General features: G+C 38.1%; 1 protein-coding gene across 2 annotated transcripts in view; it reads left to right on the forward strand.

Annotated features, from left to right (window-relative positions):
- Positions 1–26,654, forward strand: part of USP24 (ubiquitin specific peptidase 24) — a 61,309-nt gene that overhangs the window by 854 nt on the left and 33,801 nt on the right. For both annotated transcript variants that reach the window (XM_082053239.1, XM_082053240.1), the window contains exons 2-17: positions 11,639–11,804; positions 12,767–12,834; positions 14,059–14,202; positions 14,699–14,821; positions 15,695–15,730; positions 16,306–16,371; positions 17,358–17,423; positions 18,327–18,401; positions 19,126–19,284; positions 20,563–20,677; positions 21,190–21,293; positions 22,488–22,595; positions 23,072–23,167; positions 23,276–23,437; positions 25,279–25,386; positions 26,033–26,182. In XM_082053239.1, the coding sequence (XP_081909365.1) occupies positions 11,639–11,804; positions 12,767–12,834; positions 14,059–14,202; positions 14,699–14,821; positions 15,695–15,730; positions 16,306–16,371; positions 17,358–17,423; positions 18,327–18,401; positions 19,126–19,284; positions 20,563–20,677; positions 21,190–21,293; positions 22,488–22,595; positions 23,072–23,167; positions 23,276–23,437; positions 25,279–25,386; positions 26,033–26,182 (1,746 nt within the window). The remainder of the gene's footprint in view (positions 1–11,638; positions 11,805–12,766; positions 12,835–14,058; positions 14,203–14,698; positions 14,822–15,694; positions 15,731–16,305; positions 16,372–17,357; positions 17,424–18,326; positions 18,402–19,125; positions 19,285–20,562; positions 20,678–21,189; positions 21,294–22,487; positions 22,596–23,071; positions 23,168–23,275; positions 23,438–25,278; positions 25,387–26,032; positions 26,183–26,654) is intronic.

Below are 26,654 nucleotides of genomic sequence, written 5' to 3' on the forward strand. Positions count from 1 at the left end.
ACTTTGCATACGATTTTGTTTGGATAAGCTAAATATAAATTCAGAAATAGAAATGCAGTGAGTTCAGATATTTTCAAAACAAAGATTTGAACTTGTTACTTACATTATAGCTGTATTCTAAAATGGACCTGAAGTAGAGAATGCCAACCTTTCCCAGTTCCTCTCCATCCTCCTTGTATACCTTATTCTCTCTTCCAGAACTCTGAACTCCTCAGCCAGCAGATACACTCATGGCACTTTCCCTGCAGCCTGGAACAGTCTAGTAGCACTTACCTGTAAAGCTTTCTCCTCCTCCAGGTCTTTTTTCCAAAGCTTTTCAGAGTGCTCATATGAAAAGAGCTAATTAATAGTGTCCAGACCCTGGAACTCAAGGGGTGAGAACAGAAGAACAGCCCTGCTGTGTGGTACTGAAGGGCCACCTTGCATGGTCTGTCTCAAGAAGTGGCCAATAGCAGATTACTAAGCACATGAATAAAACCAGGGAAACTCACACACCCTCCCCGGCTTCAGTGAAAAGTGTCCTGAGGATTTCCCGCACCAGAAGTGGTATCTTTCTGTGTATGTATCTATAAATATTTATATATATTAAGAACACATGCACATACCTTCTTGTACATGACTACACTTGCACAGATCATCCCTATCCATAGCCTCGGTCTGTTGAAGTTCAGTCTTGGAGGATAAAGATACTTGATTCTGTTCACGGAATAAATTGAGTTAGGTCCTCCACTCATATAAGATGATGATATATGCTTGTGGAGTAAGGTGATCTGTGCGATGGCATGTGTGCTGTGCAGAAGTGTGCTGTGCACTGTTTAACTTCACTGATAGAAACCAGTTCCCTATTGCAAGAGGGTGGATTTTCCTATCAGATACAGTTATGGTTGGGACAATCTGGGTTGTCAGTGTGACATTTTGAGAGAAACTGTCAGTGTAAACTTGAGAGAAGCACTTCTTTTTCCCTCTCCTGTTCCTATTACAAGTGACACTTTGACAACCCTGACTAAGAGGGCTTTTTTCCCTTGTTATTTCAGCTTGTATGTCTGATCAAACTTACTTACACATTATAGTTTCCTTTGTCACTCTTGTTCTTGTTTGCTTTGACTTATGTTCTTGTTAACCCACAGGAGGGAAACCAAAACATTTCAGTATAGGTAAATGACTGCAAATCCACAAAATAGGCATTTCAGAAGTATCTTGCTACATGAAACTTTGTACAAATTTGTGCCTGAGTTTAGTAATTGGATCCATTTGCACGTGAGCATCAGTCAACTCTTGCATGTGTATGCAAAACAATATTTTTGTAATATAAGAGTTATATAGCTGTAAAAATCTTAAGACTTGGAATTGTTGCCTGGGCTTATTTGTCTAATATTGCAGTACAACCTAGCAGCTTTTGACATATATTTTATAAAGAGGAGGAAATTTAAATATGATCAGTTGTTGTTTTCTCTATTCTTCAAGGTAATCTAGAACCACATTTAGTAAACTACAGCTATTATTTAGGTGGTTAATCAGTAAGTAGCTTTCCATTCAGCACAAGCTTATGGCATAGGAAGCAGTACAGAAAGCCATCACACAAATAGCTATAGTATTCATTGTAGTCATATACATTATGTTGGAACATATTGTACCCCATACTGTCTTGTGGTAATTCAGATGTTATTTCTGTTTATCTTCTTCGCAGTATCATCTTTCTTTCTGCCAGCCCTTAGAGCGTATGTTCCTCCTTCTTATCATCATAGTAGTTTTAATTTTTATTTAGTGGGGAGGTAGTGGTATGCTAGATTTTTGGTGTGATTTATCAGCAATGTCTGTGAACATATAAATCAAATGAGCACAGTTAGTAGAACTGTTCTCCTAAATAAAAATTTCCAATCTAGGAGTCTTCTCCATGAGCAAAAGTTAGGATTAGATTAATTTTTATTTAAAAAATAAGAAAGCTGTAGTGATTCTCCAAGACCTGTGTGTAACAGGACTGTACTTTCTATTTACATTCTTTTTTTTTGACTCAGTAGAGTTTACCGTGCATATAAGAATAGATTTATGAATGGTTAAACACTACATTTTCCCTAATCAGTAATGAATCCATCATGTTTGCATATGCTTATTTGGTTTCTATTACATAATGTTAGGTTCTGTTGTGTTCATTAAGCACGTTGATCAAAGAAAGGCCTGTCTGTTGGTTCTCTTTGAGAACAGCACAGCAACCAGATACGTATCATACTAGTAAAAACACTTTTTTCTTTCAATAAGCGTAAAACCAGTGTGAATCCTCTCTGCGTGATCCAGCCTGCTGGTCTTCAGGGGTGTCTGGAAGCGTTACAGAAACTTGACTTTGGAAAAACTGGCCCAGGAGCTAGACAGCTGCTGTGAGCTGGCCTGACACATGCTGTATGCTTTATATGTGAGACTTGAGATGAAGACCTATATAAATTCATTTTAATGAAGGCTGACGCTTCAGTTTCAGCAGGTTAATGTCTTCCAAAGATTGTACAGTTGGTTCAGTTTTACGTTAATAGCTGTGGTGTGCCTCTGGAGTTGACACTGTTAGAGTGACCATGCTTAACTTATTAGAAGAAAAAGGGACAGGCAAATTTGGAAATACAAAGGTGGCTTCACATTGGTTTGTGTAGTCTTCTGAAATATCAGGAAGTTCAATTTTGAGCTTACAGTTGGTTTGAAGTTTTGCCTTGTATAGTACCAAACCACTTTGTTAGGCTGAGATCACCCGTTTTTACAAGAGGTAACTTTGCCTGACATATCTTCTATGTTTATGTGTTTTGGATGAAGTGAATCTCGTAAGTACACTTTGGCAAGAATTTGGGATTTCTGCATTTATTCCTTAGGCAACATACAGATTTTTACAGTCTGATTCTTTGCTGATGGGGAAGGGTGAAAGGATGGTGTTCTCCTCCTTTCATTTGACTGACAGATAAACTGTTTTATGAAGTGCTGGTAAATCCATATAATTTAAGACTATAAATTGGTATGATGACAATGTCTGTCGCTGTGTCCATGAATTGCTGTGAGTGCCACAAGTGGTGACTTTCCTGAGTTGAGGGGCATGGGATAGAGAAGAGCAAGTCAAAATGAATGTGGGGATTATGACCAGAGAACCTCAGATTGCAGTTGGGGGTAGGAACCCACTTACACTAAAAATGTTGAAAATATAACAATAGTTTGTATAACCTTTACTAAAGTAGTCTTGGTTGGTTTTTAAACAGCTTCTGAGAGTCATTACTATGACCTTTGGAGTAAATTGTTATTAACAGATTATATTACCTCTAGCTATTCTGTCTCATTTAGCATGTGCTCAAAGAGCTCGTATGCACCAGATTTTACTAGATCAGATTTATAATAAAACTTGTCCAAGATTGCTTTTAGAGGTGCTATTTGATTTAGAGAGAAGAGGGTTTTGTGTAAGAAACAGGCCAGCGACTGTAGTGAGTAACAGTGCCAGGAACATTCTCGCTAGTCATGCTGCAGAGCTGTGGTGTTCACAGCCCTCTCTCTCATTATCAGAGCTCAATACCCACAGCAGTTCTGCCACAGAAGTGCTGTGTCACAGTGCGGGTGTAATTTCGCTTCGGATTTAGCTTCGCGTGTGTAAAATAGAGATAATGGTGTGTGCCTTAGTAGTAGTACCACGGATGTAAGGTTTGTGAGGTTCTTTGATCCTTGAATGGGAGGAGCTGTATTTATTTAAAGAACAAAAAAGTATTTAGCCTTTGAGCAAATTAGAAGAATTTCACACTACAATTTTATAAATTTAAAGTCAGTCTCCTGTTTTGTAAGTAGTGTGGAGCTTTGCAAAAGTGAATCTTTCTGGCGTTCTCACATGGAAGTTTTACAGTGTGGCTTGTCTAGGAATTGGCCTTGTAAAACAATTAAGCAATCAAATAAAGCTCTGTGGTGGATTCTGGCATCGAGTCGCTGGCTGGATGCCATCAGAATGTCAAGTGGAATTAGTATTTTAGTGCCTTTGGTTTTTGGCATCACTCTTTTCAAAAATCAGTGGCCCTGGTGTAGAACCCTTATTTAGGTTCTGGTTATTTTAGTGCTTTCTTGGACTTTGAACAAAAATACCCTGATTTTCATTCTTGATATAATGCAGACGATTAGAGATGCTACATGAAGTTGGGGAAAACAGGGTTGATAATGACAGGTGCAGTGGGTTAATTTTAAATGTAAGCTTTGTTTTGAATAATTTATAAACTCATTATCATGTAATGTGATTGTCAGACTAATCCTTGGATTGCGACTAGCGCTTTATAATTAGGGGTTCATCAGCGAAGGTGATGCCTGCAGGGTCGGTGGAGGCAGGAGATGGTTCTGCACAAGCAGCTTCTCAGCTGGGCAGGAAGCAGCTTTGATAGAATGTTCTCTGGAGGCATTTTCTGGTCATCTTCCCAGTTTACAGTGCTATTCTGTGGCAGCTGTTTAATGAGGAAGTGAAATACCGAGGAAGAATGAGAATAAAAACAAATTAGCCAGTGTTAGTAGTTAATTCCAACAAATCATTTGGATTGCTTTTGGATTAAGGAACAGTAGCTCTTTGTATGAGAAGGGCAAAGATGGAAAGGAGGTCCCTGTTTCATTTGTAAGCTCTTATTTTAAAAAAGCTGTGTTTTTGTACTGCCACAGGAATAGTCCTTGGTATGTATGTTTCAGTGATGCCTCATGAGCCAAATTAAAATGAACTTTAAAAAGCCAGTGTGCTCAATGTTCTTGCTGCTTGAGCTTCCTGCTCACTACTTACCAGGAGTTCTGGCTTCCCTTATTCTGATACCTCTCAAGAGGTATTTAAAGTTTGTGGGTTTTTTTTTTCATATTAGTTAATCACAATTTTGTAGTGATACATGGTATAACTTGAACTTTGTCAGCTGCTTTGTCACTTCTAGTCTCTGTGTCACTCCACACCAGCATGCAGCCATAGAACAGAAGTGTAGATGAGTGAATTCATCCTACCTTCCAGAGCCTGACCTTTGACCCATAAAATGTTATAATAAACACATTCTCTAGTGTTTCTGCAGCACTTCTCTATTAATGCCTGGTGTTTTGGCAAAGGAAGGTAAAAGCATTTACTTGATTTTAAGTACTGAAATGCTAAGCATTTGTGATTCATTGTTTTATCACATTAAAGCACAATGTTTATCTGATTCCACACAAAGTTATTTTGAGTTACTTGGAAATAAGCGTGGGGTGGGGGGAGGAGTGCTTATGAAAACTCAAGGGCTGGGAGGAATAATGGTAACAACTCAATCTGGCTGTTTGTAGTTACTTTAGTGGAGTAAGTTTTTTAAATATATCCACCAGCAATACTGAAAACACATGCAAGATAAGCGTGTTTGCCTTGTTTCCTTATGAATGGCATTCCTCAGGGTGCTTTCCATGACCTCTCCCTTGCCTACAGCTAGTTATCAAACTTCAAAATACATTGCCAAAAGTGGTTGTAACTAATCTGTCTGCCTCATGTTCCACTGAATACTATGGTAAGAGTAGTATGAAAGGGCAAAGATACTCCTTTTTTTAAAAAGTTAAATAGAACATCTAATTAAAATTATTTTTGCAGGGCCTCAATTATTTTGTTTTGCTGTAATGCTTAGTAGTGTGTTTACATCTCAACAACTAGGCAAGTACACTGGGGAATATTGCTTGGTAATATCGCACTGTCACCCTGGAAATCAGGGAGACCTGTACGAGCAATGTTTCTAGAAAATTCTAGTTAAATTTTAGCTTTGCTGAATTTATTTTTATTTCTGTTTTTTAAATGTATATTGTGTCCTTATTCCCAGTCTTATACAGTTCTCACTTGTGAGAGATGGGGAAAGAGGGGAAGCCATGGGCTTTTTTGGTTTATTTGTTATAATCTCTTACAACTACTAAGAAGGGTTTAATTTAACCATACGTTCTTGCTAATGCACTTGTACGACTCTCAGTTATGGTCAGTGTCCAAAACGTTCTTTGAGAACATTCACTAAATAAATCAGAATTTTCTTAGGACATCTTTATGGCGAGGTGAGAGTCTAAATCAGCTTCACTTAGGTAGAGTCTGTAACACAGGATTTATTTTCCTTCAGTGATAGACTGGTTTCATTCCTTTATATTTACATGATGAAATACTAACTTTTTTCTTATGAAAAGACTGCATAGTAAAAGTTTGGACTAAAGAGTGTAATTTTGATGCAAAAAGAATAAAACATGCATATATCTCCCCAACAGGCTTACTTTATCTTAGCAGAACATAAATACCAAAAAGCATTCACATCTGTTGCTGTACTCAGAAGTTTTGCCCACAGATATTTTCCTGTGGATGAAAATGCAAGAGCAAGATGCTGTATCTTTTTAGGACTTAAAACAGTTAAAAAATTTATTATACTTTGCAAATAAATGGTTACTCACCAGTAAAGCATTTAGAAAAAATCACAGTGGGTTTTCTTATTGCCAAATAAGAAACATAACGTGGAAATTCCATATACGACACCATTTTTCTGAGGGTTAATAATATTGTCATATTCTTAAAAGGTTACCCAGCTTGCTCTTAGCAGTGTGAGTTGAATGAGCTTCATCTGCTAGCAAGAACAGGCAACTGGGAAATACTCTTCAATTTTGTTCCCACATCTGCCTCTTCACGTGAGTTCGAAGAAGCTTTTAAGCTTCTGGAGTACCAGTTTATAAAAAGTAAGTAGAATACAGATATGAACATGTAACTCTTTTTAAACATTCAGTACCTCATGCTTAGTGTGTTCAAGTGTAAGTACAAAGTAGTAGCTTTGATTTATTTGAAAGCCTTTCAATTCTTACCCCAGTGATTTGGTTCTAGGTAACAGAATATCCTCCTTTTAGGAGTTAATTAAAAGAAAAAAGAATTGACATCCTGGCTTGAAAGTAAAAGCTACTTTAATCAATAGTGTGCCAGGTAGAGGGACTGTCAAGTCATGACTTCAGGATTCATAGCTTCTCCCACAGACTGATGGACATAATAGATCAGAGAGCAGCAAAATGCTCTGTTTTTCTGGGTATTCAATGTGTTTCTCTTACCTCCACCTGAGCACCTTGCAGTCCTTGCAGACTCTTGGGCTGGTGCAGCAGCGCTGCGGCACCGGGCAGTGTCACTGCTGGCACTTACAGCCGGGGAAGCTGAAGCACTGAAAAATTGATTTCCCCCTTATTGCTTGGTATGTCCATGACAAAAACTGAATGGTGCACCTAGAATTTTTGGCTTCCCATTCTGGCTTTAGTTATGTTTTTCATTACTGCTTTTCAGAGCAATTAAATTTGATCCTGTTTGTAGGTATGTAGCAACAAAGCATGTTTTGTTTGTTTGGGATTTTTTAACAAAACAGTGAAGCATCAAAAATCTGTTTTCTTACCTACAAAATGATGGTAATTTTATGAAAATCACTTACTGTAGAGGCATGAGGGTGAAGAGAACTTCTTGATCTGTTGGTGTCTTAGAAAGTCTGATTCTGTTGCTTGTTGAAAGAAACATCACCTTAGGGTTCTGCTTCATAAGTTACACTAGATTCAAGAGCACATAATATGACTTAGCTCTGGTGATAATAAATTCTGCCGGTAACCTTCTATCAAAATCAAATTAACTAATTTAAATTATAATATGACTGTAATTTCATTACTAAGACTGCCAATTAGCATCAAAACACTCTCTTAAACTTATTGTTTTATGGAAAGTGACTGGTATGGTAAATGTCAGCTTTACTTAAACAGTGTTGTGTGAGTTAATTAGCTGAGTATTGCAGGAATACATTTTGCAGCTTTGAACTGTGACCTTTCAGCAATTAATTTATATTTCACTTCTTGTATGAAGGCTGATCTTTGTTCTGTGTTACTCTCCATGGAAGGTTTTATCCTACAGACTTATGCAATGCTTTATTGATCAGATGTGTAACAATTTTTGTTTATTCAGCCTTGCAAACAACTCTGGGAGGTGCCAGGTCCCCAGAGTGAGAATCTTGAATCAGTACTTGAGACTGTTCACATGAGGATATTTCTCTTGGGGGCCCATGTGTGTATGTTTTGATATCACTGCATTTGCACACCTTGAAGATAACCCAAAAGAGTCAAGTAGTGCTGTTAGAATGGAGGGATCCTCAGGGCTTTTGTGTAATAAGAGGTGGATCAGAAGGCATCAAAAATGTTTGCCAGCAAATGTTTTTTGGTCTCAAGATTCCGGCTGCAGAAGGGAGAACAGTCACAGGATGTGCGATGTGCACTGTGATTTCCTATCTCAGAAAACAGATAATTTTTTTGCAAACTTTTAAACAGCTTATCTTTGGATGACTTCTTGACTGCAAGGAGTAGTTTCTTTGCTTTTTATTACTCTGTTGTTGGAGAATATCCCTACAAATCCTTAACATGTCAGGTGCCAGTCCAGTATAAGTCTGTTCAGCCACAATTGTTTAGTCCTGATTTAGGTCACCATCAGCTGGTAGATGCCATTCTTAAGTCATCTGTTTGAGAGGAGGGACTTTCAGTATATTTTTTAAAAATGTAATTCCCAAAAAAAAACCACTTTATGGGAGGCTGACATGGCCTTGTATACTATTTATTATCATGTATAGCACACTCTTTGTTTAAAAGCTTTTATTTCAGCTGTGGACCCACATTAGTGTCTGCTGTGACAATTCCTGTATCCTTAGTTATAATATAAAGTGTTAATTGTGGCTGCCTGTTCCGAGCTGCGATGTGTTGCAGTTGTGGACGTCAACAGAGTGAGTAAGATTTTCAGCCTCTGTTAATTAGCAAGCAGCATAACATAGTGCAGGAGCTGAGCTGAAGTTGCACTGTGTGACCACAGCTGCTGTTGATAAACCCCTCACTTTAAAGAGCAGTACACAAATTGATGTAAAAGTTGGATGGTGAACAGTTTGGGGGTTTTCTTGTAGAGAAGGACACTGATTTTGAAAGAGCAGCAATGAGTCTTTAAAGAGACTGTTACTCATACTAGGTACATTGTAAGAAACAACTCGGTCTGCGCTAATAGAAACTGAACGTAGTAGTAATCTCCAAAAATACAGCGTGTTAAATTTATGAATTATTTGAAGGGGAATTTGAGTTTTGAACTGCCTGGGCATTTATTTCAGCCTGTTGCAGATTTCACAGTAGCTGTGAAGCTACTTATATATGGTATGTTCTAAAATTAATAACTTTATACTTTCCAGACAGGGTTTTAGTAGCAGAAAAGGGAGAAGGAAGGAAGAAGACAACAACGAGGAAGACGACTTGTCTCTAATTAGTGGAATATGCCCAAGATGTGCTCCTTCAGTGCAAATATTTCCCTTTGTTATTAGGGCAATATTCCCAGTATCATACCTGTTGTTATATCTTGTGTTTAAAATAAAAAATAAAAAAACCTTTTCACTACATTTTTGCTAGACTCAATGCAGCAATAGGCCAGACATATCCTTAGCACAATTTATGATAATGCCCTTATTTGTGGCAGCTGATTGTACAGTGAACACGTGTCTTTTCACTCTTTCCTTATGAATTTCCGTAATATTACAGACCAGTGGAAAGAAGTAAAGAAAGTGCAATGTGGCTTAGATGCAGATGGGGAAGCAGAACAACAGGTGGAGTTTGTCAGCAAGAGCTGAAGATCTGCGGTGCTATTAGGCTGCACCTCTGGAACTAGTGTCAGGAATGGATATTTTTATTTAACGTGGACACGTTCCTCCAGGGAATGCGGCAGCCGTAGCTCAGTGTAATCTTTTGTTGAAGTGTTGCTTTCCTTTGCTACAAGTCTAGGCTGAGCTGAAATGTGGGACCTAGCAATTAAGTGTTTATATTGTACTCAGTCTACCTTCATTAGACTAATCATTGTATCCCACACTGTTACTTTAAGGGCTTTCTTTGTAACTGCACCTTTATTTTCTACAGGAAATGGATTTGTGTTCTGGCTGGGTGTCCTTTAGAAAAGCTGTAAACTTAACTGTTGCTGATACAACAGCATATTTCCTAGAAAACTTTTGCTTTTAAATGCTTTTGGTGTCTTTTCATTTAGACCTTCAAACATCTTTTCTCCAAAACGTGAATTCTTTAAATGGGGCATGATTTGCTAGATGTGAATTACATTAAACTTCATGCACAGTACTGGGTCAGGTGACTGCACTTTCAGAAGCTGATATTCAGGTCTGTTAAAGTACAATTTTCCATCATGACAAACTTAGGACTAAATGTTCAGTAGTGGGTTGGGAGAAGGTGGCACCTTACTTCCCAAACACTGACATGATTGGAGGGTTTTTTTGAGTGCTGTTCTGTGTTCCATTCCTATAAACTTCACTGCTGCTCCCTAGAACCTGTCAGTAAGTCCAGCACTGTTTGCTACTGTCACATGCACCAGTGAACTTTAAAGGGTCAGTTCTGTACCATTGCTGTTTCCCTGGCTTCATATTCTTGAATCATTGTGAAAGTGAATGTGACACATTTGTTTCTTAATAATAGCAAGTGCAGGCAGAAAGCTGGAAGCACACTCACCCGCATCCATAGATTTCATTCTTTGTATCCATGTCCTCCCCAGTTCATTTTTTTTTCTGGTTTATTCCTCTCTATTTGTTCTGTTCTGTTCCCTGGCACTGTTTTTTAAACTCTGAATCGTGTTTTCTGTTTGTCCTTTCTCTACACATCCCTGGCTTCTCTCTCAGGGGATCTTGTTACCATCACCGCACTCATGTTTTCCTCCATCTCTGACAGTTGCTCCTGGTTGCTGCCGGGCCTGATCCAGACATCCTGGCCTTTCTCCTGCTTGGCTTGTCTGCCCTTGTCAAGGCAGGGAAAGTTAGTCCCTGTGAGCTCTTTGACACATCAAATAGTATGTGAGGTTAAAAAATAAACAAAATAAAATAAATGGATAACTTGTCCACTTGTTTGTTTGGCGCTCCTGAGGCGGTTACCTTGTATGGCACTTAGCAGAGAACGTGGGGCTAATTCTGAGTTCTGCCTGTATGCAGAAATAGCTGCTGTTTAGTGGCACTAGCAAGAAAACCCGTGAAGCTTTGCCGCAGGCATCTGCTTGCTTTTTCCGTGTTTGCCTTCCAGAACATTTTCCAATAATTCACTTTAACTTCAGGAAAAGGACAATTGTAGTTTCCTGGTTGGACAACTATATTTGAGATGTAAATTTGTCTTTAGATAATTAGCTATTAAAAAAGAATCCTGATGTACTGCATTAGTGTCTTATGTTTCCTAATGTGATGGGGTGAGAGGGTGATGAAATTGGTTTCCCTTAGGATAAACTCTTCCATATTCTACAGCAGTTGCTGAACAGAGGATTAATATGCAGATCTATGATGATCAAGGTTTGTACTCTACAGTCTCACAGGGACTGGAAATACTTATCACTTGGCTGTAGAATCTGATATGCTAAGGAACAAGATTTGCCACTTAAATAGGCAATTAGTTATGTAAACATAGTAGTTATCACCTACATGAAATACATAAAAGTATGTAATCCCTTCAATTCAACTTGAAATATTAAGTTCTGCTTTGAAACACACTAGCAGCCTCAGGGTTGCTGAGAATTTAATACGCTTGTCATGAGCACAGTCACTTTTTCTGAAGCCTTCAAAGTGTCTAGGAGAGAAAAATTGTTTCACTTGAACTTCCTTTTTATTCACAGAAAAATGATGAAAATGGGAATTGCTCTGGTGAAGGTATTGAGTTTCCAACAACTAACTTGTATGAACTGGAGAGCAGAGTTCTAACAGATCACTGGTCCATACCCTATAAGCGGGAAGAGTCTCTAGGCAAGTGCCTAATTGCATCCACCTACTTGGCAAGACTGGGTAAGTTCTTTTTCTGCACATACGAAGTTTATCTGTTCAAAGGTTTTCATGGCTAATATGGGGAGTCATGTCTTTCCTATGAATCTTGCAGGTGTTTACTTGGCACCCTGCAGAATGATCACATCTCTGTGAACTGTTCTATCCAATTCTCTAAAAAGAATGTTGGAATAGCTTTTTTTTTCTCTAAAGCAATTTGTTTACTTAAGCTTTTTTTAAAAAGTGGAGCACATGTTTCTTTATTTTCTAAAGATCATAGGAATTACTGGTTTTCAGAGCTGAATTACTGACGCCTTTTTTTTTCATTGTGCTGGTTATTTTCAGTTCATAAAAACAAGCTGTTGTCTAAATCCGTGCTGTACCACACTTATATAACTGTTTGTTTTTCCCTGCTGAAGTGCTTATACTGCACTAGATGCTGAATTTGACTTTTCTGTATTCAGTATTGATACACATAGAGTAAACTGTGGAGTTGTCCTGTGCAGGGACAGGAGTTGGACTCGATGATCCTTGTGGGTCCCTTCCAACTCAGGACATTCTATGATTCTGTGATCTGTTGGAAGAATGGAAGTTGTTAGGTGGTTCTGGTTTACTTCTTTATTTCTAACCTGAATTCAAAGGGTGTGCTTAACTTGGTTTTGGGTGGAGGCTGTGAAGCATCAGAAATGATCTGAAGTTAGTATCTAAGTTAGAAGGTTTGAAGAGAGAAATACTTATGGTACTAATATGCTTGAAGAAGCTGTAAAAGAACATGGGGAAACTTCTTATTTCTAAAAGGCAAGTTCTTTTGACTCACACTTTTTTTGTGGCTGAACAAGCATGCTGGTTGTGAATGAACAGTAGCACATTTATTACTGCTGGTTTTGGTCAGTGTTCCAAAAAACCTGCAGCAAGCTCCGTGCAGTAGTCTTAAAAGAGTTGGGGTTTTTAAAATACTTTTAAAAAGCACTCTCCTTTCTGCAAAGGTCTTTCTGATTCTGATGAGAATTGCAAGAGGTTTATGGACAGATGTATGCCTGAAGCATTTAAAAAGGTAAGTAGGTGCAGTGGACCAATTCAATGTTTCTTTGCCTTGTTCATGGTAGAAGCAGTGTCTTATCCAGACTTCAGAAACTATGATAACTAGTGAGTATGTTCTTAGATTAAAATCACACTCAGGTTATTTTCCTAGATAAAAATCATATAAACTTACATTAAAAATCATACAAAGTCCCAATTCTGCAGCTCTGGCCAGTTCTGGTACATAGCACTTTTTTCTTGCTTGCTTCTTAAATGAAGAGCTCTATACTAATTAGTGGAGTCTAAAGACAGGCTTAAAGACCCTTGGATACAGACATTAATGGCAAGTTCAAATCAGATTTCCTTTAACTCTATTTTTTCTGTTCCTTCTTTAGAGGGTTGCTAAATTCTTCTTAAAATACTGAGAATATAAGTATGTTTAAGGAAGACAGCCAAATGATTTTTTCCCTTCAGTTTCTATTACGGTAATAGCTTTACATGTAACACTTTTAAGTCACTTGGTATTTTTTGCATGTTAAATAAACAGTATAGATTGCACCTCCAGAAGGATAATCTGTAAAAATCTCAGTTAAGAATATGCTGAAATATTTGCAAGAAACTCTCTTGTTTCTTCAAATGGCAGAAAAGGTAATTTTATTTGAAGTATTAAGTTTTTTAACTGCTCACATTCAGACACAGCAGAAGTGTGTAGATGGAAGTTCATGTCCTTCATAAACAACCACATTAGACCAGATTTAAAGAACATATTTCAGTAGGTGGGAAAGCAACATTAAATACCTCTCTCTTCGTGGTACATATTCTTTGTTTTCCAATAGAAATTGTTCAAAAAGTGTGAATTGGTAAATGGTTATTACAGCTGAATCAGTGCAACTTTGTGGCATGTCTCCCTGAAGATTTAATAGCTGTGTCATCAATCTCCAAAAAGTTATTTGCACATTAGTTGTTGTTTGCAAGAAATACAGTCTTTACTAGTGTGTGGAAATGGAAAGCAGTTTGCTTTGTGACATTGTATTTTCTGTCATGAACTGTGATTTAAGGTGTCCTTCAATTAAATTACAAATTTAATTAACACTTAAGTCATTAGTGCAGGAAGAGTATCTGAAAAACACACCAGACAGCGTTTAGTACACTCTAAGGAAACATTTGCTCTGAAAACAGTCTCAAGGGTGGATAGATTTCTCCTTTTTGGTGTTTGTGCTCAAATGTTAAAAAATTACCTTTTGTTTGTTTGTTTTAGCTGTTGACATCCAGTGCTGTTCACAAATGGGGAACTGAAATCCATGAAGGAATATACAACATGCTTATGCTGCTAGTGGACCTGGTTGCAGAAAGAGTAAAACAAGATCCTATTCCCGTGGGCCTGCTCGGTGTACTTACAATGGTATGTGACTCTTTGATGGGGTTTCTAATCTTTGGGTATTTGGTATTTTATATTTATGTTGCTGCTGCTTCTTCTAACTGTATTTAAGTTGTAGTATATTGGTTTGCAATTTGCAGCCATTGCTTGCTGCAGATTTTTAACATCCAGTATGCAACTCTTAGAGGGCTGAGTGCTGTTCAAAACTGCTGAAAACTAGTGCTCTCAAGAAAAAAAAATAAAATCACTTCACTGTTTATTTTTTAAAACTAGTACCTTGAGTTCATCTCCCCTTTATACAGATAACTGGCTCACAGGGGTACTGGATACTGTCTATACAGAGTGGAAGCTTGAGAATGCTTTATACAGTGAGAACAGAGAGGCAGCAGCAGGGGTCTTCTGTTAAACTTTACTTTTTGCTAGATATTTAACTGTCAACCAGGAGAATGCTCAACTGAAGAAGTCAGTTTTGAGACTGGCATAAGCTGTGATGCTCATTGCCATGGGCTTTTCTTTCAAGGCGTTTAACCCCGACAATGAGTATCATTTCAAGAATCGAATGAAGGTATGCCAGAGAAACTGGGCAGAAGTCTTCGGGGAGGGGAACATGCATGCTGTCTCACCCATATCCACTTTTCAGAAGGTAAGCATGCCCTAAAACCTGTTTTTAGGGTAGATGTCTTTGTTTCAGAAAAAGTTGTTTGATTAGTAAGTATTTATAACACAAGAAAGCTTAAATGTGTCACCAAGAATTACAGCAAATAGATCTTTACTGTATGTTGGTCTGTATAAATGAATTGGTCCTCTCAAATTATCCCAGTTCTCTGTTAGCAGCTGGATTTAGAAATCAATGTACTTTCAATGTCCAGAGTATCACAACAGTTAGAGGGGTGGATCTGTTGCATCCAAGGACTGACATCTGCTTGGCTGTTGAATGTGAACTGACGAGGACAATTCAAAGTGTACAATTTAGCAGAGAATTTGTGCTTTTCTGACAGCCAAGGACAGGGTATCTTCAAGTCAGACATGCTGACAAGAAGACAGTTTTTGAGATTTGCACTGTCTTGTCACAGTAGTTCTAGATGGGTGAGTTTAAAAAAGAAACCTTGGTGGTGTTGGTCTCTCCTTCAGGAAACAAGTTTGTGGCCGTAGAAAGAAAATTCTACGTGTGCTGCTTTGGGGAAGGTTTGTTAGTGATGTTCCACGCTGCTAACATGCTATAAATATAGTTGATTATGAGTCAGCAGCCATGGTGCATAGTGTTTTCACAGCACATGGTCAGTGATGTCAAGGGGAGTCCAAAAAAGGCTGATGCTAATGAGAATGTCCCAGAGCTCTATCTATGTGCGTAGGAAAGGAGCTGTTACAAACACATTGCTATTTTCTTTGAAATAGTAGCTCATGCGTTTTGGGTGTGAGTTAGTGGGTTGAATGTGTCCATATCTCTGTTTCAGAAGACAGATGTTTAGCATTGATTGTTGCAACTACTAATTTGTTAATATTTTAATTGTTCAAGGAACCTCATGGGTGGCTGGTGGATCTGGTAAACAGGGTAGGTAAATGTAAACCAAGCAGAATTGTTATTTGTCACTTGAATTCATTGGACGTCAGAGATTAATTCTTCTTCCCCCACCCCCTTGACTTGTTTTTCCACTGTTCACTTTTGTGACAACCACAAAAAAATAGTTTAAGATTTTCATCCCGCTTACATGTAGGGAAGGGACCTTGCTAAATAAATGTTGTTGAGTTGCTGCCTTCTCACTTGAGCATCTTCACCCTAACGTGACAGCTGTGACTGGGGAAATTCGACAGCTCAGCTTAGGCTGAAGTGCTGTTTCCCAGTCAAACGTGCTAGGCCAGTCAGCTGTTGCTATATGTGGCCTAGCTTTCTTCCCTATATCCATTTTTACCTAAAACAGAGTATCTAGCTTCATGTTTAAACTGGTACCAGGTATAATTCCACTCCCCAGTGTTGCCCCTGAATTCCCGTGAAAACACAAAGCTTGTGTTGAATGTGATGTTCTATGGTAAAGGATACTTGTGGGTGTCCCAGGAATTTCTGTAATAACTTATTTAAAAGATACTTTAGTTCACTAACATACTGATTATTTAATTATTTAATTTCAGTTTGCAGAGCTGGGTGGATTTTCAGCAATTCAGTCCAAACTCAATTCAGAAGATATTGAACTTGGGGTAAGTTCATCTTCTGTCCCAGGCCTTTTCCCTTTCCATTACACACTTCATGTAGAGCCAGACATGTCCCTTTTGACAGCGCTCTTAGCTCTACTCCAGTGCCAGAGAAACATTCTGCAGAGCCCTGAAGAAGTGCTGTCAGACTGGAAGGCAAATGAGGTTGTGTGTGAGAATCCTGACTGAAGAGCTTTAGAGACATCCCAGAAAAGATTAAGGGTTTGTGGACCTTTCTGGTTAACATTCAGCCTTCCAGTTAGACACCAGTCAGTCTAATCACACTGTCAATTCACAAGTATGTCCCTGGTTTTCTGTTTACTTCAGCTGTAGCTGCATTTAGCTGCAAGTGAATTGACTTCTCTCATGTATTACAGAGATCATGGTTTAAGAAAAAAAAAAAATCCTTAGGAAGACACACACTGTCTAATCCTAAGCAACTTCTCAGGACCTGTGTCTAAAAATTGACTGGGTCAACAGTTGTAAACTGGTTTTGGTGACAAAGCCTTACTTGTTTAGTTTTAGCTTCCTAACCTATATTCAGAAGGCTTCATAATCTTTCAAACTTTAAAGAACAAGGAGGCCAAGGGAAAACAATATAATGTAAAATTTTGTCCTTCAGTATAAAATCAATCTGCTTTCAGTGAAATGCGATTTGGAGAGAATTCACCTTCTTTTCTTGGACTATTGATAATTGCTACTTTATAAAGATTCTGTGATATATATATATGAGCATGACAAAAGAATAAGGAAACTCGATTTCGGGCAAAAATATAAAACACATACTGTATGCTGTAGAGTAAATCTCTTCCCTGAACTATGTATTGTTATAAAGGAATTACACACCAGAAGTGATTTGTAGCAAATGACTGGAAATTACTATATGAGATAAATGACACTTATTCACCTTAATTTGACTTTTAAAGTATAGATCAGTAGCTCTGAAAAGATCTCATATGTATGCAGCTAAATACTTGCTGTATTTCTTTCAGGCAATATCTGCGTTAGTTCAGCCATTTGGAGTTTGTGCAGAATATCTTAACTCTTCTGTAGTACAGGTAAAATGTCTTTGTTATGATTTCTTATCAGCACATAGTAAAGCCTGGAAATGTGAAAGCAGTAATTTTCTCAAATTTAGATGGAGCTCTCAGTATTAAAGTAGATCATGGGCAGTGTGGTATCAGAAAGACACCTACATGAGAGCCTATTCTTTTTATCATAGGAATTTGAAAAAAGAGGACTGAAAATTAGTTTACAATTGTGTTGATGTGAAACTGATGACTAATTTGAAAAGCCTTCAAAACTCACTTTGCATAAAGTACAAGAATCACTTTGAGCATCATGAGGGTGGTGGATAGAGCGCTCAGATGATGTTCATATTCATTTTCTAAGCACACTGATATGTAGCCACTTACCTACATCTTCAACAGTGAGAAGCTTTGCCACTGCCAGTAGAGAGCTTCATCAGTGTAAAGCATGGGGGAAAAGAATCTAGCTTGATTGATGAATTTTGTTTTAAATTTAACTTTCTGACTGAGATCAAGCACATGGATATGAGAGTTTACACTGGAAAAAATTGTGGTAGAGGAAAAAAAATTCTCACCTAGGCTCACCGACAAAAACTATTGACTTAATAAGAGACTGAATGTCTTCATTTGAAGAGGAGTTAGTTTAGAAGCCACTGGGAATCAGCGGCATATGCCTCTAATATCAGATGCATTTTGAAAGAGCTGGGTTTTTTTTAACCTGTATTATAGTGGTCTGAAATGGCTTCTTATTATTAATTGCTTCTTTTTCTGGACATACCTACCAGTTTTATGTATGTTGTAGGTGTTGCTTTATGTCTAACATAATTGTGAGCTTTCAGCTATGTATTTTCACTTCGCTGCAGCCAGATCTTCTGAGTAATGTAATTAATTTCAGGAAATCTAAAATGATTGTCCTTTTCTCACATTCTTTAGCCCATGCTGGATCCAATCATTCATAAAATGATCAAATATGTACAGAATGTAGAAGAGAAGGACTTGAAAGACAAGGTAATGTTTTATATATTAAATATATAGGAAGAACTTCCTATGTGTCTTGGAAATGCTGGCAATGTAGACTAGAACAATAGCTTTCTTTTCACTGGCAAAAATACAGCCTGTTCTCCATTCTGACTAGCCAAAATACATTTAGCCAGTTCCACTCAATACCCTTTTCAGTAGATATCTGTCATGACCCTCTTAAAAATATTTTGCTGCATTTCCTATCAATTATGTTTTTGTTGGTCCCATTCTGAAGTGCAGTGTGTTCACTTCTCTAACTGACTTGAAGATATGTCCTGTCTTGCAGTCTGTTAAATTCTTTAACTGTTCGCTTCCAAGAATTTGGTAATTGCTGATAAAATGTCTATGTAATTTGTGACTACTTCCTGCGTTACTCTGAATTTGACATTAAATTTTTGACTGTTGACTTTTTGCTTAGACTTAAATTGTTAGTTGTAATCTGGAAAGTATGCATAGGTTGTGTAATTACAGAGGAGCAATTTGGTGTAGTAAATCTGTAGAAGGAGAGCCCACTTTAAACAAAAGTTTTGTTGTCTTAGAATTTCTAGTGTACAAGTAATACTTTTTGATGTACGTGGTACTGCATTTCATAGATTAAATGGTCTGTACTGGATCACTAAGCCTACTGTTTGTGAATCATTGGAGTCTGAAACAGAATAGCAGAAATAGCAAAGCTTCTGTTTTTCCCTTTTTGTTGTTTTGTTTTAATCAGAGACTGGTCAGTATCCCTGAGCTCTTGTCTGGTATCAAACTGCTGTGTATGCGCTTCCAACCCGACTTGGTCACTGCGGTAGATGATTTACGGCTGGACATTCTGTTGCGCATGTTAAAATCTCCTCACTTCAGTGCAAAAATGAATTCCCTCAAAGAAGTAGGTTTGCTTTCTGTGTGTGTACATGTGCATGTGTGTAGGTGGGATGGGTGGCTAGTCACTCATTGAAACCATAACCTTAAAAAAGAGATGGTGCAATATTTCCTGACAAATTACATTGCCATAGCAAAAGCTTAGTTTGTGATAAATACCAAAACAAGTTAATATGACAAGTGTCGTTTGTAATATTAGTAGCCACTGCAAGGACTGTGGCCTCTCACTTAGAAAACAACTAGCCATAGTTTGAACCTTTTCTAAGAACTGCAGTTTCAGATTGATTTATGAGTGATGGTCTCTGCTATTGAGATAGCTCTGATAATTCAGAGCATCCTATGGAATATCCCTTTTCTCTTTTCCTCTCGTTAGAGGAAAGCATGGGGTGGGGGCGGAAGTGACTTAATTCTATATTGGTGTCTTAGTTCAGTTAGATCAGATCGTTACATGACTGTATTTTTTTATTGTGGTTGTACATGGACACTGTAGTAGCACCTACAAGCTGGAGTTTATGGACCAAGGCTGTTTGTGCTAGAATCGTTATAAGTAGAAGAAGAAAGCAGTTTCTTTTTCGTGGGAGTTGTGCTTTTTCATTCATCTCTTCCTCCCAGAACTCATACAATTCAAGTGTCCCCAAAAAAGGCATTTTTTTAGTATGCAGACATTGTAAGGGGTTTTAGAGTCTGTCTTTTGAGGATTTTGCTGCTTTATTCATGGGGAAAATTGAGCTTTTAAACCCCGTTGGTGTTTGGTTCTTAATCATAAGTGCCATGTATCCTTGGTGAAGTGATAAAAATACGGCTTTTGGAGGCGTTAACAGAAATGTACTCTTTTCTCCCTAGAGTGAGGAGCCTGTATCATTTCTGTATTGGATAAAAAATAGGACACTGATTTCAGTGTAACAAGCAGAAGCCTGAGATAACCTACTTCTGGTATATGTGTAGAAATATTCCTGGCACAGAGGCCAGCGTTTCTGTGTCACATCAGAAATAAGAATCCACTGCATCAGAGACCGGTGGCGAGGAGGTGTTTCTGGTTAGAAATTTGCTTTCAAACAGTTTATTAAAAACAAACACCCACCCACCCCAAAACAAACAAACCAGCCCCAAACAAAAACAATAACCACCAAACACCAACCAAATAAAAAAACCCAAGCACTGGTGTTCAAAATATTTCAGGATTTGCAGTGAAACTTCCCAGTAAGCCTTTTGAATAGATTTCATTGTGTACATGTGTAATGCATGTGGGAATCACTGTTAGAATATCACATTTTGCAATTTCTAGGTAACAAAATTAATAGAAGACAGCACTGTATCCAAATCAGTGAAGAATGCAATAGATACAGACAGATTACTGAACTGGCTAGTAGAAAATTCTGTCCTGTCTATTGCTCTAGAAGGTAAGCACTTTCACAAAGACTTTGCCATGTGCTTTGAATGTCTTAAAATTAAAAATTTTGTCTGTCCCTTTCATTACATATTAATGGAACACCATCAGTAAAGGAGTTCAAGGTTTTTATCATCTTCAAAATTGCTTAAGGAAAACCCTGCAAATTCTGCTGTTATTGTCTATTCCTGTATTTCACATCTGTGCAGATGTCTTCTGCTGTGCCTGGGGTTTTACTCTCAGTTTATCTTTGCATATTGTTAGCCCCTAGAAAAGAGGTCTTGGGTTTTTTTCCAAGTAGTAAGGCCCTGTAGGTGTGAACTGCTATCAGATGTATAAAATAAAATTGGAAGGAGCCTTTTCTTTGTCTTTGAACTGATAGATTTTTTTGTAACAGTAAAGATTTTTCAAATGAAGATGACTTTGTTCTTCTCCCTTTTAAAATAACTTGTTTATTCTTATGTTTTTAATGTATCTACTGCTGGTTTAAATATATTAATTTAGTTACCTTTCTTTATTTCATAGGTAATATAGACCAAGCACAATACTGTGATCGTATAAAGGGAATTATTGAACTGCTGGGCAGTAAATTATCTTTAGATGAGCTCACTAAAATTTGGAGGATTCAGGTAAGCAACCAAGGCTAGGCAGGTGCTTTTAGACTGTCTTACAAAAGCAAACATTCTAGTGGTAGAGTTTTTTGGTTTATCTTATAAGCATCTCTTTATAGTGAAGTGGAGGTGTTGAGACTTTAACAGCATAATTAATGCAAAGGCTTTATTCTGCTTTTTCCTTTACCATTTAAAATCAAGTGTTCTGACAATTTCTTGTAACACAGATGTTAAATTTTATGATGAAGTTCAGTTATTTACAACAAGTGTTAAGGGGCAGCAAAAATATTTGACTTGGAGTAAGAAGTTGTCAGCCTGAAATACGTGGTAGAATGTTTGTCTAGATGAAAGACCATGCCTAAGGATATTAATTTTCATGGCTGGAGGTATAAATTTGGATGCAGCTCACCGTATGACTTGAAAGAGAGTGGGCTCAGATGGTATGAATTCTCATTTAACTTCCTGTACCTACATCCAGTTGACTGACAAGTCATCTTTTTACGTTCACTTTGTGTATATTCAACTTATGGCTGCGTAGGAAAGGTGGTTTGACTGCTTAATGCAAATGACATGTGGAAAATTTGACCAGAAACATAATCTACTGCTGCAGGAAATGGTTTTCCTCTCTGTCCAAATGTTGGCGTTTTAGACTAAACTCATGGGACGCTGTCTGATCCCCAGGATGTGCAGGCACGGTAGCAAGCCTTGCATGCTTAGTAGAGCTGAAGTATGATTCTAGCCCACTCACTTGTATTTTTTAATAAAAAGCAATACTTCCTCCCCCTTCTGGCTGTTGTTACCATGGTGCTGCCATCAGTGTGGGAGGAGATGTTTTCATTGCTCACTTTTGAGTAAAGCCTTAAAGAGCATTGGGAATGGAGCACCCCACATGTGAACTTAACCGGGCAATGAGAAGAGTGATGTTTATGTTGCTGGCACCACACCTCGCAGCGGTATGTGCCATCACAGCATCGTGAAGCTGCTGTAGTAACGGCAGACTAACGTGTTCTTTCCTGCTTTGGAATTGCTTCCTGAGACTTCTCTGCCAGTGAAACAAGGAGCAGAGACAATTATTCTACCTTGTGTTTCTAACATGTCAAAAGCTGTTATTCTTTCTCAGCATGAATAGTAGGATAAGGCTTACAGGAAGATTTTTCTTTGTTGCATTTGGGATAAAGACCTACCTTCATATGTTTGCCTTCCTCTTTTCAGTCGGGACAATCGTCCACTGTGATTGAAAACATACATACCATTATTGCTGCAGCCGCCGTGAAGTTTAGCTCTGATCAGCTCAATCATTTATTTGTCCTAATCCAAAAGGTAAGTTTTCACATGAATTTACATTCCTTAGGAAGTAAATTGATAAGATATACTTGTGCATCCAACATACCAAAAGGCCAATTCCTTGAGTAAATTTATATTTTCTACATAAAAATATAGAATTGGCTATAAAATAACACTTTTAATACTGATTTTTTTTTTAACCCAGAAGCCTGTTCTGCTCCTTGACTTAGATTTTAAGTGCGTTGTATAGGCAGTGCAAAGGTACTTAAAAAGTGAGATTTTTGTTATCATATTTAATCTCTTCCAGTTTATATTTGAAAAAGAGTTGCGCAAATTAGTAACTGTAACTCCCAGTAACAAGAATAAGGAAATATTCATGGTGGAAACATACTTGTCTGTATTTTGATTTTCCTGCAGTAAAACAGTTGTAAATTGTATTTTTGTGTACGCTTGAGACCAAACAGACTGTCAGTGTTTGCAGCTGTAGTAGCAAATGTTTCTTTGCCACCCAGAGCTGGGAGACAGAGAGCGATAGAGTGCGGCAGAAGCTGTTGAGCCTCATAGGGCGCATTGGTCGAGAAGCGCGGGTGGAGACGACCACTGGAAAGGCAAGTGAATGTGAAATAAAATCTCTTCTTTTTTTTTTTTAATTAAACCTAGGGCTGCTAGTCTCTATATTCACTAGGTCCTGTCTAATCTTGCACCACTTCTTCTAGGTTCTGGAGGTGCTTTGGGAGCTGGCTCATCTTCCAACGTTACCTTGTAGTCTTATTCAGCAGGCCTTGGAGGAACATCTGACAATCCTCAGTGATGCCTATGCGGTGAAAGAGGCAATCAAAAGAAGCTACATCATCAAATGCATAGAGGATATTAAGAGGGTTGGTTTAATATTTTATCTTTTCCAAAATGAAATGTTAGCTAGCCTTGATGTTGCCCTTTCTTTCAAGATGCACAAATTGTGTGTCCCATCTGTAAGTTCTTACCTTGGGGAGTCCACGAGAGGGGTAGGCTTTGTGTGAGCCACTTTGTTGACCATGAGACTCATAGTAAGTCTCTTGCCTTTGTTTTAAGCAAATTTTCAGCACAAGGAGTGATCAGTTTATGGGAAACTACCAGGATGGGCCCAAGGTTAGAATTTGCAAATGGAACCACTATAAAGGTATGTCAGTATTTTAACTGTCCCTTTCATGTGAAAGCCTAGATTAGTTTTCTTTGAGTTAAGCATGTGTTCTGGCATGGCCATCAAGTCTCAGAATGCAAATTGATATTTAAATCATAGTAGTTGTGTATTTTAATAAAGTACTTCAACTCTTTTCATCTAACATAAAGAGGCCACTCCTGCCTCTGCCTATGCTCCGCTGTTTCCTGGCAGCAGCAGAGATGTGCATGGCTTACGAGACTGCACACACTTTATCCTGCACTGTCCACATAGCAGGTAGTTTTTCTTGAGGTCAGCTGGAATGCTTCTGTCTTCTTTTTTTTTCAGTCTGAAGTGTACCTGTAAATAAAGAAAAAGACTTGTACTTTTTTTGTTAATTTATTTCATGGTAAATTAAGTTTTATCTGTGTTGCAGCATCTGTAGAGGATTTTAATTATTTAAGAGCCATAGTATGTTGCTTCTTGATATTGATCACACTCTTTTTGTGTGTGTGTGTTTATGAATATGTATTTCAAACTTGGAGTTCTCAATCTCGTAAAACTTGCAGTCTTTTCTTTTGGATCTTCTCTTGTCCTTTCCTGTCCTTGTCTTCATTTTAATTACATTCTGGCAAGGGCCTTAACAGAGGTGCTGCAGTGGGGAATGCTAAAGGAAAGTTGTAATAGGTTGGAAGGGATTGGGGTAACCATGCAGCAGATGTTTAAAAAGACATCATTTTCTTATTTCCCTTCATTAGGGGAAATGAAGACATAAACTGGGAGGGAATGTAATATTAAGGAAGCATTTTCAAAGTATGTGAGTCTTCAGTAGGGAGCTCTCTGTTATGGGCAGGTGACTTTAACCTCTCCAAGAGTAGGTGGCACTGGTTGTGATCAGTGTTTAAACCAGACATCACTTCTCTGAACAAGCACCCTCAGTACTGGTTTGTGTGGTCGAACTTTACAGAAAATGAAGCCTCCCAGAAAAGTGATGAGCAGTTCTAACAATGAGGTAGGAGGGTTGTTCTTTGCAGGATCTCTTCCAAAATATAGCTGAAGTATCCTTTGCTTCCTATCAGAGGGCTCTTTGCAGCACCAATCAGAAATTTCATCTCGTCTCTTAACACTCAGTAATATTTCAGGTTCTTTCTTCTAGTATTCCTGCTTTAGCAATAATTAATATCATTTGACTGGATTTGCGCTTTTATGCCCTAACAGACCTGCTTCATCCCCCATAATTGAGGAAGGTGGTGGTTATCTCTCCCTGGTGCAACTGAGTTCTCTGTCTACTTAATCTGCATGTTCTCTAGGCAGGACGTGGTACTTTGGGCTTAATAATGAGGAGAGCAAAATGGTGTTTGTGTCTGTCAAAGGACTTGTTGCAGAAAGTGAAGAAGGTCACCTTGAGTGTGTTTGGAAGGGGACCAGGACCAAGTAACTAAAGCCTTTGGAGACAGTAGCTGTTGTTTTGAAACAGTGGCACTAATAGGAATCGTTAGGCTTCTAGGAGTCTAAGAGGAAAGTTATTCTGTTGTCGAGCATAAACACGTGTGTAATTGTTTTTACCTTTCCTACTACCAGTCGTCCCAGCACAATAATCCTCAATTTGTGTGGGTGGTGCCAGCGTTACGTCAGCTTCATGAAATCACACGGTCATTTATTAAGCAAACTTACCAAAAACAAGACAAGGTAAGAAAATATGCTGAGATTATTTTTGAAGCCCTTGTTACGTCTGTGTGATTCTGCTTCTATAGAACATGGAAATTTGAATTTAGAAGTGAGGAGGAAAAAAGAAAATACTGAAAAACACTATGATGAGTACAGTATAGTGATGTAGCATAAACAAACTGTTCAAGTAGAGATGTTGTGGTGTGTGCCATCCATGTGTGTGCACGTAAATTTATGTATAAATCTGTTTGCTGAGTCAGGACTAATTTATTTTATTCTCAGCTTTTTGTAGAATAATTAACAGGCAGAACTGAACAATGGGTGGTGTTTAGACCAGCTGCTTTGTAATTGAATTGACATTGACTCTTGGAAAACAGACTAAAGTGCCAGCAAGTCACATGTGTTGCGCAGTGGCTGGGTGGAGGTGTGGGACATTGTTTGCAATCTGCAGCATTGTTTGCAATCTAACATCAGTGGGCTTTGGATGCTTGGAAGGGATACAGCTGCCTGGGGAGGGGGGGACATTACTGCTTCCTGTAGGAGACACATCTGTAGGAGAGCAGACTGCTGCGTGCATGTGCCTGTTTGTGTATTTTCTTAAAAACCTCTTTTCTCTCTTTTTTTTCTGTTGTGTGGGTTTTTTTGTTTGTTTTTGTTTTTTGCCAAGAGCATTATTCAAGATTTAAAGAAAAACTTCGAAATAGTGAAGTTGGTGACAGGAAGCTTGATATCATGTCACCGTTTGGCTGCATCTGTGGCAGGTCCAGGAGGGCTTATTGGAGCAACATTAGTGGATGGCCGATACACTTACCGGGAGGTACCGAACCCTGAATTTATTACTGCCTTAGGTTTTTGAAAACATGATGTAGTGTATCACTGAACAACTTGCCTAAGATTAGATGAAGTTTCATTCTTGGAATTCGCTGGTGTGTATGTTCTCTTCGGTGAATAATTACACTAGTTTTTATTTATAGTTCTGACGCTTCTCTGACTTGTTTTAGCTTTGTTATTACATTATATTCTAGAGCAAGGGTAGGCAAACATCACGATCTACAAGTTTCTTAGCAAAGTCTTTAATTAGTCAAGAGCTAGATCTTCCCACCCCAGGATCTCCTGTCTCCAGCTTGTGCAACTTCCAGCTTTTCCACCGTTGTAGAGACTATATCTTTGAATTTGGTGTGAAGTTCTTGAAACCTGAAATATATTTGCTAGTTAGAGCATGGAAGCTGCACACACAGGTAGCTTGTCATGGTTTGTTCCTAAGTTTTTTATAGTTATTTTTTCCACGC

The sequence above is a fragment of the Streptopelia decaocto genome, assembly GCF_964273445.1.
Source record: "Streptopelia decaocto genome assembly, chromosome: 5".
Taxonomy (NCBI): Eukaryota; Metazoa; Chordata; class Aves; order Columbiformes; family Columbidae; genus Streptopelia; species Streptopelia decaocto.